General features: G+C 39.1%; 3 protein-coding genes across 22 annotated transcripts in view; 2 read left to right on the top strand and 1 right to left on the bottom strand.

Moving 5' to 3' along the window:
* SUPT20H (SPT20 homolog, SAGA complex component) overlaps positions 1-801 on the top strand; it is a 34,084-nt gene extending 33,283 nt beyond the window's left edge. For 14 of the 18 annotated variants that reach the window (XM_033104398.1, XM_033104409.1, XM_033104411.1 and 11 more), the window contains one exon: positions 294-616. In XM_033104398.1, coding sequence (XP_032960289.1) covers positions 294-431 — 138 coding nt within the window. In that variant the 3' untranslated portion in view covers positions 432-616. Of the gene's footprint in view, positions 1-293 lie in introns of all 18 variants that reach the window. The other 4 variants (XM_033104415.1, XM_033104410.1, XR_004422850.1 and 1 more) reach the window with 3 other exon arrangements.
* EXOSC8 (exosome component 8) lies at positions 716-7,102 on the bottom strand. Its single transcript, XM_033104417.1, has 11 exons — positions 7,068-7,102; positions 5,949-5,985; positions 5,658-5,721; positions 5,027-5,100; positions 3,543-3,588; positions 2,972-3,077; positions 2,849-2,894; positions 2,027-2,123; positions 1,462-1,582; positions 1,261-1,367; positions 716-929 (listed from the first exon to the last, which is right to left on the bottom strand). Exons 1-11 carry the CDS (start codon positions 7,082-7,084, stop codon positions 814-816), a joined length of 831 nt encoding a protein of 276 aa, XP_032960308.1. The 5' UTR covers positions 7,085-7,102; the 3' UTR covers positions 716-813.
* A 63-nt stretch (positions 7,103-7,165) lies between these two features.
* Positions 7,166-13,277, top strand: part of ALG5 (ALG5 dolichyl-phosphate beta-glucosyltransferase) — a 43,267-nt gene continuing 37,155 nt past the window's right edge. The window contains exons 1-4 of one of the 3 annotated variants that reach the window (XM_033105074.1): positions 7,169-7,316; positions 8,039-8,301; positions 11,936-12,107; positions 12,490-12,536. In XM_033105074.1, the coding sequence (XP_032960965.1) occupies positions 8,176-8,301; positions 11,936-12,107; positions 12,490-12,536 (345 nt within the window). In that variant the 5' untranslated portion in view covers positions 7,169-7,316; positions 8,039-8,175. Of the gene's footprint in view, positions 7,317-8,038; positions 8,302-8,424; positions 8,677-11,935; positions 12,108-12,489; positions 12,537-13,277 lie in introns of those variants that run through there. The other 2 variants (XM_033105075.1, XM_033105076.1) reach the window with 2 other exon arrangements.

A 13,277-nucleotide genomic window follows, 5' to 3' on the forward strand; every position in this document is an offset into this window, starting at 1 on the left:
ATACAACAAAATGGTAACTGAAGTTGCTGAGTTACTGCAATGTAGATTGGCAGGGCAAAGTAACAAATACTTTTTAAGTTTACCAAGAACCATTTTAAAAGCCCTCAGCAGGCTTCTGTGCCACTGGTGCTGTTTGACTGTGCATTGTCTGAATGTGGTATAGTCCCTTTTTGTTATCTTGGTGCTTTCTCCCTTTCAGTTTTTTTGTTGTTTTCATCACTCTCAGGAAAAGCACCTTTTCACACCTGCCTACACTGAACATAACTTGATTTTTTTTCCCCTCCCTTTTGCAGCAGTTGCGATTCTTGCAGCATCAAATGGCTATGGCAGCAGCAGCAGCACAGACAGCTCAGCTACATCGTCATCGGCATACAGGCAGCCAGTCAAAAAGTAAAATGAAGAGAGGCACGCCAACCACTCCAAAATTCTGAGTCTTGCATTATTTTTTTTCTTTTTTAAAAACATAAGAGCATTGAATCAAAAGGATTGAGTTTCTACTTCATTTTGTTTTTTTAAAAAGTGTCAGTATTTTACATTGCTAGATGGACAAACTTTATACAGAAGCACAGTACAACCCTATGATTTTTAAATAAAAACAGGGAAATGGTTTAACAATCCATTAGGGTTGGTTTGCTGATTATGTCATTGCTTTTTCAAAACGGTTTCACTGTACATAACACATGGAAGTGGCCTAAGAAATACTAGAAACATCTTGCAAAAGAATGTAGTTTGATATTTATTTAGTATAAAAGGTTTGTGCACAGTATAACAAATACAGTTTTTACAAATCTGTTTTGAAAATGTGGTGGTTATTTATTTGGGTTTCATACTTTTAATTACTTCATCCATCAGTTTTTTTACTTCTTTGTGTCTTGTAACTGCTCGGCTCATACAGTCCTGAAGTTTAGCTCCAGTCAGCCCACTTCCACCTGAAAAAATTGTGCCAACACTTTTAATGTTATTTTACTTGTAATGATCAATATCATGTCGAGTTATAAAACAATAGTGTAAACCACAGGTAGTCTCAAGATTTGCAAGTGGTTTTAACAAGACTGCCAAGTGATTCTAATGCATGCCATAAGTTTAAGAACCACTGGTATACCATATAAAAAAAGTAGGGAATTTGAGATAACAAACTGTCCTAAACTTGCATTAGGTAAACAGTGAAACATCCCACATTCCATTTGGCCCTCCCTTATATACAGAAGCTCCCACTGTGTTTTCATCTACATGTTTAGGACTGAAATCCAAGGAACATGCCTGGTTTGTGAAGACAACATAGCTTGCCTTCCTCATCCATTACTACGGTTAGGGTTCCAGTTGCCAGATGTTCCTCCTCTCCAGTAGGGTCAACTATGAGCAGAGTGCTGTTTTAAAAATTTTTTAAGTGAAAGTTATCAGTCCACGAAACACTTTATTTTAGAATACTAAATATGCTTTTTATAAGTTTGATTAACTTACTCATCAAACACTGCAAAGGAAGTTGCAACTGGATGAGTTCTAATGTTCAAGTAACTTTGCTTCTTTAAATTAACCTCAGCTAAAGCAGTCTCTTCATTTATTGTAACTTCAGGCAACTGTACTACAAAAATACAAATATGTTAAGTCAGTTTTTCACTCTAGTGTAAGTAACAAACAAGGCTTTCTGTGCCTTTTTTTTTTTAATTAATTGGGGTGATAGTTGTTAGTAAAATTACATAGATTTCAGGTGTACAATTCTGTATTACATCATCTATAAATCCCATTGTGTGTTCACCACCCAGAGTCAGTTCTTCCATCACCATATATTTGTTCCTGTGCTTTCTTAATTCACTCTTCCCTGCTTCATTTGTCCAAAAGTATTCTTTTAAAAAAATTATCTTAGAATAATTAAGGTAAATATAGTGTTAAACATTGTTACTCTGTAATTTAGAAACACTAAAATGAGTGACAGCTAAATCTTAAAACCTCTAAAAAGTCTGAAAGTTTAACAAAACATAACATTATGACAGAAGTAGTAATATCGCTGTTTATTAAGGTTGCTTACCATTTTTTAAAGCTGCTAACAAAGCAAATGTACAGGCATCCAAAATATTTCCATCGTAGTCGAGGCAAATGAGGTCACAGTATAGAACCCAAGCAAGCTAAAACAGTTTACACAGATGTAAATTAAAGCCTTCTAGTAGGTACTGCATATTTGCTTCAACTTACGTACCACAGAACCCTCAGAGAAGATAAACTTCAAGGCTCAGAAACTTAACCAAAAACAAAACAAAAGAACCCTTTAATCAAGTAAAAAACCAAAAAAAGTGGACAGGTTTGGTAAAAGCTGGCTTTTGGCTACCAAGCTGACAAGTGATGAACATTTCCATTCCTGTTAACAGATGAGAGAAATGCTTTTGAAAGTTCCAAATGAAAATCAAAATGATACATGAAATGTTTAGGTTTTAGAATGTTAATCAAGTAAGAAAAGTCTATAGGTTCTAGTCAACTTAGTTCTAAGTTTTCAAACAGACTTTTGGAATTTACAGTGTGGACTCACCTTAAACATATTAGCTGATCAGACAGATAAATTAACAATAATGAATTAAAAATACATATATTATTTGTTGTGGCAATTAAGGGAAAAAGAATTACCTAAGCTTAAAATGTAGCTTTCAGTCAGGCAATAAATTAGTTAACACTGGTTGTTTTTTATGAACTACGTAGTTTCAGAATAAGACTGATATTTTTATTGAATTCCATCTAAAAACAGACATCCCGTATTTAAGGCTACTGTGATTTGTTATTTTAATTTCCCTGTTCATTTCTCCCCACAAAAAACCACTTCATAACTAATAAAAGCTCTTAGCTTCTGTATTCCTCTTACCTTTCCTGGAGAAATGCATAAGTCCTCTTTCTGAATTATCTGTGAACTTAATGACAAAGCACAGTAAATGAAAGGTCAAAACTATCTGAAAATGAAGGATACATTTTATCACGATAATCTTACTTTTCAATGACATCTGCAATGAATTGGCTAGCCACTTGGGCCTCTTCTCCAGGAGGTCCAGACCGAAATCTCGAGGAACACAGAGGTGGCAGATCCACATTAGGAACTGAAAGAAACACTGTAGCTATGAAAAACCCTTTCATAAGTTTTCCAGATTACTTTCAAAATACCTTAACCTGTAATGAGAGATAGCCCTTCTACTCATACCTAACTGTTCTGCATTTTATAAAGGTTGGTTCCTCCTATAAAGAACAGATGGCCAAAGTCAAGAAAGAAATAGTGGTATAAACGAAGGATCTTGATGGAAATAGAAGTTTGCAATTACAGCCCCTTGGCCTAAGCGATTCTGTTTTCTTGGTTGATGACATCTGAATGTATCAACAATTGATCAAGTCTGAAAATTTACAAAATTCTATTTTGCTAGTATGCTTTTAACATATATACAGAAAACTTCAGGAATGTCTGCTTCATTACTGTATATTTCTTATTCAACTCTACAAGGACTTGAAAACTACAATATTAGCATTAAATGTGTTAAATTGTATGAAAATTACAAAATCATTTAGCTTACCAACATATCCTTTGTTAGGGGCATCTGTTGGTGGTGCTGCAAATTCCTATAGAAGCAAACAACAAATTTTCCTATGAAAGCTGAAAAAATTGTGAAGGCAGCTTAGCAGTCAGTATGGAAGGTTCTACCAAAGACCACATTAGCTAATTAATCATGAGCATCTATGCTTGGGAGTTGTGTCGGGGGCTCTATGGACCAATCCTCACAATAGCTCTGCAAGGTAATAAGGCAGTACAGCATAGTTCACTGTAGTGCTACTCATCAAAGTTACCTGGGGCTGTTTTCAGGAAGTATTCTTTGGATTTCTGCTCCACCTTTGCTTCTACTTACTCAGTAGCCAAGAATCTGAATTTAAACCCTAAGGTAATAGTGACATAACCAGATTTAAGAACTGAGCAAAAACTCTGGAATCACCTGGTTCAAACTTCAGACTGACACTTTGGCTGAGACTGAGAAACTAAGTTACTTATTAACCTCTTACCATTCAATGTCCTCATCTGTAAAATGGGACCTACTTTTAGGGATTGTTAATGAGGGTCAAGTGAGATAATGCCCATTAAGTCCCTAACAAAATGTGGCAGTAAGTAAGTGCTCAAATCTTGTTAGATATCCCAGCTTTACCAAGGAAGAATCTGAACTTCGGTGAAGTAACTCTCAGAGTGATAGTCAAGAAGCACAGGCTTTGGAGTCAATGTTCTATTTGTGAGACTTCATTCCTGAACCTCATGGAATGAGGTTCACAAGACTAAGTAAAATTATACCCGAGATGATCGTTCTGAGAATTAAACAGGATAATTCTGTAAAGCATCTAATATTCTGTAAAGCACCCAATCGACAGAATTAAAAGTGTATATTACAATCTAATAAGTATACGAAGCTAATTTGGCAACTCAAATCTCATTAAGACATATTAAACCTACCGCTTTAATTCCGCAAATCACTGTAGTATTTCCCAGCTTCACTAAAGCAGAACCATCTGCAGTACTAATAAGGTGCCTGGAACGTAGCAGGTAGTACCTGGTAGCTATTCTGTCAAGCTTTTCTTTTGAGTGATCTCAATTTTTTACACATTTGCACAGATTAAATGCCATCACTGGATAAAAGGATGTCACCAAAAAACTAATTTCTCAAATGATAATCAAATTTTTTAAAAAAACTAGTTTCAGATGTACAAAACAATGTAATAGGTATTTACAGCCCTCACAAAGTGATACCCCCCCACAACCAAATTCTTAAAAAATTAAAGGTGGTGAGGATTTGATACATTATTTGATTTCAGTACATTTGATGTTCTTAAATTACAACTGAATCATTAAACGGGTCGTATTCAATAAGAGATGAAAGCTCTTGGGAAATGAAAACAAATACTAAAAAACTGACATCTGACTTGCCTAATCGACAGAATTAAAAGTGTATATTACAATCTAATAAGTATACGAAGCTAATTTGGCAACTCAAATCTCATTAAGACATATTAAACCTACCGCTTTAATTCCGCAAATCACTGTAGTATTTCCCAGCTTCACTAAAGCAGAACCATCTGCAGTACTAATTGAACCTGAAAAGATAAGCAAGCAAAATGAAAAAGTCCACAGTGTTTTCATTTATCTTGTTACATATCTTAGTTTATGAAAATTTATTCCTAGCTCAACTCTTTAAAGTGGTATGATTACTGTTTTAAGAATTATATACCTGTCTTTGAATTTGAGTTAATCCTTTTCATTCAGTCACAGGACTGTTGTACAGGTAAAAATCTCTTGACACAAAAATCACTGGAATCTCTTAAACATGGTAGAATTTGGCTGAAATACTGTTTAAGTGGCTTAGAGGCTAAAACTTGGGAATGCCACACAGGTAAAACTGGAAAACTCCATGTTTGTAACAGAAAGTTTAATAAGTTTAAGACATAAAACCATGTCTTAGAGATCTGGAAGGAAGGGGCGGGGAGGGGGGAACGCTCTGTAGTTACTTTAAAATGGAGAACATATCAATTGAGAGGACTTAAAAAAAAACAAACTACAAATAAAAATACTAGTATTAAAAAAACAAGAAACATTCCAGTTTCAAAACTGAAGCAACTTCAACATTCTATTTTAGAATTCAAAATATACTCACCTATGTTGACAGTTGTGGTTCTGAATTCACCAAGTTCTCTTCCATCAGGACGGCAGTTCTCTTTCTAAATAAATATATATGAAAGATTACATCTACATGTATATTTTACATACAACCAGGGAAAACACATTAAACCTTGTTAATTGAAATTACTTGAAATTTTTTTTAGGTATAATTGACATATAACAGTTTCAGGTGTACAATGTAACAATTCAATATTTGTATGTCAAAAATGTCTTTAAAAATGTTATTATCAAAAGTTATAACATGTACATAATCACCTTTACTCACCAAAAATCTCCTGAAATACTCCAGAGGTTCCACAGTTCTGAAATGTTAGCAATATATCCGAGGTAAGTTAATGAATCTTAATATAAATCCAGAAACTGTAAAAGATCTTAAAAACGTAGTCATGCAGTATAAATCTCCACAATGTGTGACTGTTTCCTTCATAAATTCTGACACTTATGTTGCCACATAACTAATTATAAGAAGTAGATACCCTTGCTGTAGCAATCACTCAACTGTCCTTAACTCTGCCTTAAACAATTTCAGGACTGGAGTCCAAAGCCCTTGGACTTCTTTAAAAGGATTAATCCAGGTGTTAATGGCACTCTCCCCCGGAAGCAGGGATTCTCGGCACAAAAAAAAAAGTTACATCTTTATTTTTCACCATCCTATAACTGAAATTTAGCATATTCTTAAATTCTGACTGGGTAATATTAGCAATACCTGTGACTCTTAACAACCACAGACATTAAATGTTTTCGTTTTTACTTAATAGTTATTGAAGGTAGGTTCAGTTACTTTGAAATTCCACTAGTTACTAGACTCCCCACTAGATCTTGTTTAATTTTAAAACAAGTATGTGTACATCACCGTATCGTGAACTCGGGAATTTATAGAAATAGATAAGTGTTTCAATATACTTGGTTTTCTTCGGAATCCTACTTATCCCTTTAAAAATTTGGCTCCGAGAACGAAAATCTATAGGCTTCACCAGAGTGCCACACAAAAAAGCTTAGCTAAAAGCGTCCGTGCAAGGCACAATCCTTTTAGAAATAAATTATGGAGGGAGAATAGAATGGCACGTGGTTCTGATGCAACACTTTTTAAAATACAGCTGTCTCCTGGGGCTAAATGTCCACTACACAAGGCACACGCGCTCCGCAGCGGGTACTGAACTCAACGTATAGTCTTCTTTTCCATCTTCCCGTCTTAGTGCCGGGGAGAGGCCCCCTTTCCTTTCACTACAACCACCTCCAGGTCCTCCCGCCCGTCGCCTGCTTCCGCGAGAGAAAGTGGGAAGATGGTGGGGTGGCCTCCAGGTGAGAAAATCCCAGCTAAGGGTTAAAGGAAGCCGCCATCCGTCAGGATACAAACTCGCGCACAGCCGCCGCCAACACTCACTTGAAACCAGCCGCCATCTTCCCGCCCGCGCGCCTGCGCGGGGGTAGGACACTGCGCCTGCGCCTGCGCCTGCGCCTGCGCGGAGGTTGGGGGAAGGACACTGTTGTCTACGTGCCGCGCGCCGTCTGGGCCACCGCTTTCCGCACGGACTCCAGCGCTCTTCTACGGCTGCAGGAGACGCAGAAGGCCAGGGCATCGCTAGGGTGCGACCCGACCCTTCGCTTCAACAGTCACTAGCCAGACGCACCTGTAGGTTTCTTTGCATTCTACGCGTTTTGACGAGTCTGCTGTTATAGAAGTGATAGCTTCTCTGTTTACAAACAGTTCAAGAGTTTAAGAGAAAATCGACCTTATAGCAAATAATCCAGTATTGAGCGTGAAGCATTATCCCAATGTTCTTAATCCAGTGTTTCTGCGTCCTTTTCCTGCCCCCTCTTAGGTTATGCCTGGGTTTTCCTTCTCCCAGGTAAAGAGCTCCCTGCTTCAGCACTGGAGATTACATATATTTTCTTCGCGCTCATTCTCCGCACCAGGTTACACTTTTCAGGACCTTGGGCGGGCTCCACAGGAGCTGCTTTTATTGTAGGTTGCGTGGTGGGGTTGCCAGATAAAATAAAGGACATCCAATTAAATTTGAATGTCAGATAAGCAAAGAGTAATTTTTTACTATGAGTAAGCCCCAAATAGTGTATGTTAGTCGTTGTTACCAGGGGCTGGAGCAGGGAAAGTTTTAGAAATAGTGATGATGGTTGCAGAAAATTGTGAATGTAATTAATGGCACTGGATTGTGCATTTTAAATAGGAAAAATAGCAAAAAAAAATTTCAGTTTTAAAAAGTTAGGTAACATACCAAAAACTTTTAAATGTGTGGGTTGAATGGTATGTGATTTATATTTCAATAAGGCTGTTACAAAAAAAACTTAGTTGCTTATCTGAAATTCAAATTAAGTGGACGTTCTGTTTTCACGTAGTGCTAATTCTGGCAACTCTGGAGCAGAGCGCCTGGCTGGCAGACAAGACCCAATGTGTTCTCGCCGCGCGAGGGCGCTGTGGGCGGCGGGCGCAGCCTCTCCGCCTGCAGGAGGCGGGGCTGCGGGACGGCTTCCGCATGTGTGTAGGTGCTGGGGAGGGCGGCGGTGCAGCCGGCGCACGGAGGATGGCTTCGCTCCCGCTGCAGCTCGTGGTGCTCGGCGCGGTGCTCGGCGTGGCGCTGGCGGCCGCAGCCCTGATACTGGTGAGAAGGGGTTGGGGACCGACGCGGGTCTGGGCTCACTGCTGTTCTGGAGACAAGGCCCCAGGCGTGCTCTCCTCCTCACTGCCGGTTCTTCGACGTGTCCCTTTTCACCATGCTTCCCCTGTCTTGACCCCAGAATTCCTGTCCTGCCATTTCACATCCCTTTCCTTCCGTTGTTAATTTTTATTTTGGAGCTTTATCTCCCTACGTACCCAGAGCATTGTACGTTTATTAATGTTGGGACGTGCTCACACAGCCTTCACGCGTCCCCTGGTCCCCGGACCCTCTGCCCATCCCGACCTCTCCAAGACTTCCTCCGGGTCTGCAGCCTCTGCAGTTATGGCCCCGCCGAGGAGGTCTTGAGCCCCCCAGAAGGTGAGTGCTCTCTAGACTCCCTTTTCCTGATGTCGTGAAGCAAATAAGAAGTGGTGATAGCCCAGACGGGAGCCATCTATGACAGATTGGAATAAATCAATGGATTACGGAGACCCACCACGGACACAGGAAGACCGAGATAGGCAAGGCCTGATGTTACCATACGTCTGAGGGTCGTTATGTCCCAGAATTAAACACCTTGAATTTGCTGCCTCTCAATGAGGCAGTAAAATAGATTTCAAACTCGATTTTTCTTTGCCATTATTCTGGAAACACAGAATCACTGTAAACACTTGTTGGTCCATAAGTAGTAGAAAACGGCCAAGTGAACTTTCTCCCATATAATTTGGAGTGAACCTGTGCTCTAGTAAGTAAATGGAGAGGTTTCAGCATCCTTGGCATCAGCAGCCAGGAAGGCCACTCTGCCATCTTGCCAGAAAGTTTGTCAACTCACAGCTTAGACACAGTTTAGATAGAGAAAAAGCACTGTATCCTGATTTCTTTGGTGATTTGTGTCTGGCTGAGAGAGAAGTCCTCTCTTTCCCTTGGTGGTATATGGAGATTTTAGTTGTTTTTCAGGTTTTTGAGCAAGTCAGGTTTTTGGCGCGGCAGAGTATGACAAAAATCCTCGATGGTATCAACCTTATGCTGAATCTGTTGTACAGATTTACAGGTGTACATTATGAGTTTGTACTGAAGTATTTGATCTCACTGGCTTAAAATGATTGTAAGGGCTACCATTTATTGAGTACTTAAAATATCTTGGGTATTCAGAGTTTAACAGGATTATCTAATTTGGTCTTTAAAATAATACTGGCAAATGTTATCATTAGCTTCATTTGTCTGGAAAGGAAACTGAGGTTGGAGGGATAAGCTCATGTATACAAATGTCACACAGCTCATGGAACTTGTTTTTTTTTAAATGCCAGAGTGAGAAATCATTACCAAAAACCCATTAATATTGTTATATACACACATATATATATATATATATATGTATATATATATATATCCACCCTCCAATAGTACTTCCTCCCCACCCCGCCTTTCTTTCTGGATTATTTTGAAGCAAATCCAAGACAGTATTTTATCTGTAAAGCCTCAACATTTATCTCTAAAGATAGGACCTCTTCTTTAAAGTATAATGTCAATAGGGTTATCACAGATGTTTTTTAAGTTAAACATTCTTCTATGCTTTTAAATACCGATCATTTCCAATGCCTCCTGCATGTCTTAGTATAGTCAGTTTGTTCCAGTCAGCATTCACACACTTAGCACTTCATTGATAAGTCTCAAGTTTTTTTTCTCTCTTTTTTTACTGGGGACTATTGGGGACCAGTGTGTCTTTCCAGGACCCATCAGCTCCAAGTCAAGGCATTTTCAATCTAGTTGTGGAGGGCGCAGCTCAGCTCCAGGTCAAGTCGTTGTTTTCAGTTTAGTTCTGGAGGGCGCAGCTCACTGGCCCATGTGGAAATGGAACCAGCAACCTTGGTGTTATGAGCACTGTGCTCTAACCACTGAGCAAACCAGCCGCCTGATTTGTCTCAAGTCTTAAATTATAACAGTTTCTTGTCCCTTTTTTTCCTTTAATAAGTTGTCATTTGTCCTGTAGAATTTCTGACAATCTGGGTTTTACTGATTGTACCCTCTTTGACCTTTAACATCTTAGTCTGTCTCCTGAATTTCCCGTAAAGTAGTAGTTACATCTAGAGACTTGATGAAATGCATGTTTGAGGTTTTTAATCAAAAAAAAATGTGAGTGATGCTGAATACTTCCTCTTCCATCACATCAGGAGGCATATAATGTATGATTTCTCTGGTGTTAAGATGGATCCGTGGGTTCAGGAGTTGTTAGCCTGACTCTCCAGTTATAAAATCTGTCATTAACCTAATGGGTTTAGCAGTCACTGACGATCACTACCTAAATCCTTATTTCACTGGGAGTTGCAAAGTGCAATATTCTAATCATATCATTCCTTCTTCATGTATTACTTAGAAATCTATAATGAAAAAGAATTTAATCTTCCATTATCCAATTAACCTGAAATACCTTTCATATATAAAAGGTAAGATAAAAGGCAGGATTTTAAAATAATGAGATAGTTCCCTGGCATCTTACAAAGGTGACCGATTAATTTTCTTTATTTTTGGTATCATTATGAATCCATGGCTTAAAATACTTTTCATGTGTTTCCATGCATTGCTGTAATTTGATGCTCAAATCTCCCGCCATAAGCCAGTAAGAGCCCCTCAGGTTGGCTACTTTGTCCATTTGGCATCGTTCTTCATCGTCATTGAGGTGCTGTTCCACCATTGTCCGTTTCCTGCCCCAGACCTGGATTAGCTGTTCCTTTGAGGAGCACTGGTTGCTTTTAGTGGGAGATGCAATTTAGAAACCACAATCTGGACACCAGGGGTGCAGAGCAGGACGTTTGACTCACCAATCTGGATGTTGCCTCCATGCTCACACCAGTCAGAAGCATATGCAATTTTAGTGTTTTCCCAATAGAACATTATAAATGATTGTCAAATTACAAAAGAGTATCATTCCAAAAATTTGTAGATTGATTGTTTTGAAAGCCGAAGGTATGCCAATAGAAACAATGTTCCAAAGAATAGTTATTTCCAAAGCTAGCTCCCAGGTGCATATGGAAGGGAGCTGTGTAATATTAGTAGTGCATGGTGCCTACAGTCTACTACAAGTTTGATACTTTACTCCAGAAAATACTGTATTCTGAGTTCAAATATAGGATAAGTACCAAGAATATATTCTTAAGCATTACTGCTCCTCACTGTGGGGGTTGGGGTTGATCTGGGCCTGGATGGGAGGTCTGACCTCATCCCACGCATTCATCTGCTATATGAACTTGTCCTCTGTTACATACAGGCTCTAAGTAGGGATGGGACCTCACTGTGTGTGTACCAGGGATTGGGGGTTCAGCGCATCTATGAGTGGATTGTACTGTAATTTGTTCCCTATTAGATCTGGGATGATCGAGGCCAGGGGAATGACAGGTGGGAAGAGACAAAGAGCCCTGTAAGGCATTAGTACCTTACTAATGGAAAAAAGGACAATCATTGTTCTTGAGACTGGTTTGAATTTTTGGGTCACCTCTAGACCATTGTTAATGCACTAAAAACTGAGAATAAATGTTTCATCAAAGGGGAAAAAAATCACGTAAATGATGTGGCATTCCAACATAACAAATGTAAAAAGGGTTACCCTAACGTAATTTCCTTTTAACATATCTGCTTTTAGATTTCCTTTGTTGCATTTATAACCGCTACGGAAATGCCACCTCTTCATCAACATGAAGAAGAGAGATTCTTCTTAAATGCCAAAGGTCAAAAGGAAACTCTGCCCAGCATAAGGGACTCACCCACCAAGCAACTTTCTGTCGTCGTGCCTTCATACAATGAAGAAAAGCGGTGTAAGTCCTATTTGACTTTTTGGTAAGGGGTAGTTTGGGAAGAAGTGGAAATTTAAGGCATTGGATTTTACTGTCTTTGCCAGAGCATGAGTAGATGTGGGCTGTGGTGAGGATATAGTTGGTAGTTGCAGTTCAAAGAGGGGAGATGACTATTAGCTGTAAGGCTATGAGCATCATGAAGTACGGGACTGAGTGTTCTAGAGGAGTGATGAGCAGGACACGAACAGAAGACAGACGTTCCCGGTGGGAATGGCCACTGGGGAACGTCCCAGAGGGGCTTCTTAGATTAGCAGGACTTTTGCCGCCATATGTAAACTGAATGTGCCAGGCCTTGATAAACCATTTTCTAAAGCAATTTTTAATATACTATTTTGTCTTTAAGTGCCTGTGATGATGGATGAAGCTCTGGGCTATCTAGAAGAGAGACAGGTATCATGTTTTCTCTTTCATTATGATGCCTCCAATTAAAACTAGATCAGGTCACCAACTTGTGGACCCCAGGTTAGATCCACTGTGAGGGGCAGTGGCGGCCATGCTTGGGCCATCATGATCACTGGGTCTCCCCATGAGCTCATTGCCCTATGCTCAGCTTGTTGCTAGGCAACCCCAGCACGTAGCAGATTATAGATGTCTAGGTAATACATGAAGGAGGAACGATACGATTCGAATATTCTACTTTGTACATCTCCAGAGGCAGGTGAGTTACCCCAGAGCAAATGGAAAGCTGAAATTTCTTTTTTGTACTCTCCCACCCACTTTTTATCCTCTCTTGCCTGATGATATACTTAAAATAGAGTGATAGAGTGTCTGCAGACTTTGTATCACAGCACAATGCTGTTTTTACTCTTGTGACTTTATTTCGGTTGAAATTATTTTGCGTTTTATTATTCCAAAGAGTTTCTCCTCATTTTTTCCCCTCTTTCCCTGCGTAAAGCCAACAAAAGTAATACCTGCCCCTCTTTTGTAGCATTAGCTGCTGTTGGAATCTCCTTGAAGAGTAAGAAAGCAAATAAGCTTTGGGGCTGGTTCTTTTTTAAGAAAATTCCTTGTTTTGATTTACTTTGATTTTAGGTTTTTTTGTATAAAGGGAAGATAGAAGATTCATCAAAAGAGGGGGGTCCCTATTACTCAAGAAATTAAAGAAAAAAGGAAGAGAATGCAGCTCTTATT

Source organism: Rhinolophus ferrumequinum, chromosome 4, assembly GCF_004115265.2.
Source record: "Rhinolophus ferrumequinum isolate MPI-CBG mRhiFer1 chromosome 4, mRhiFer1_v1.p, whole genome shotgun sequence".
NCBI lineage: Eukaryota > Metazoa > Chordata > Mammalia > Chiroptera > Rhinolophidae > Rhinolophus > Rhinolophus ferrumequinum.

Bases quoted from the DNA above. Each gene is read 5' to 3' on its own strand.
- EXOSC8 (XM_033104417.1), bottom strand. The intron at 3,589-5,026 runs GTAGGTTTAATA...TTGCTTCTATAG, and splicing joins TGATTTGCGGAATTAAAGCG to GAATTTGCAGCACCACCAAC. The intron at 930-1,260 runs GCATGTTCCTTG...CAATTTTTTCAG, and splicing joins ATGTTGTCTTCACAAACCAG to GTGGAAGTGGGCTGACTGGA.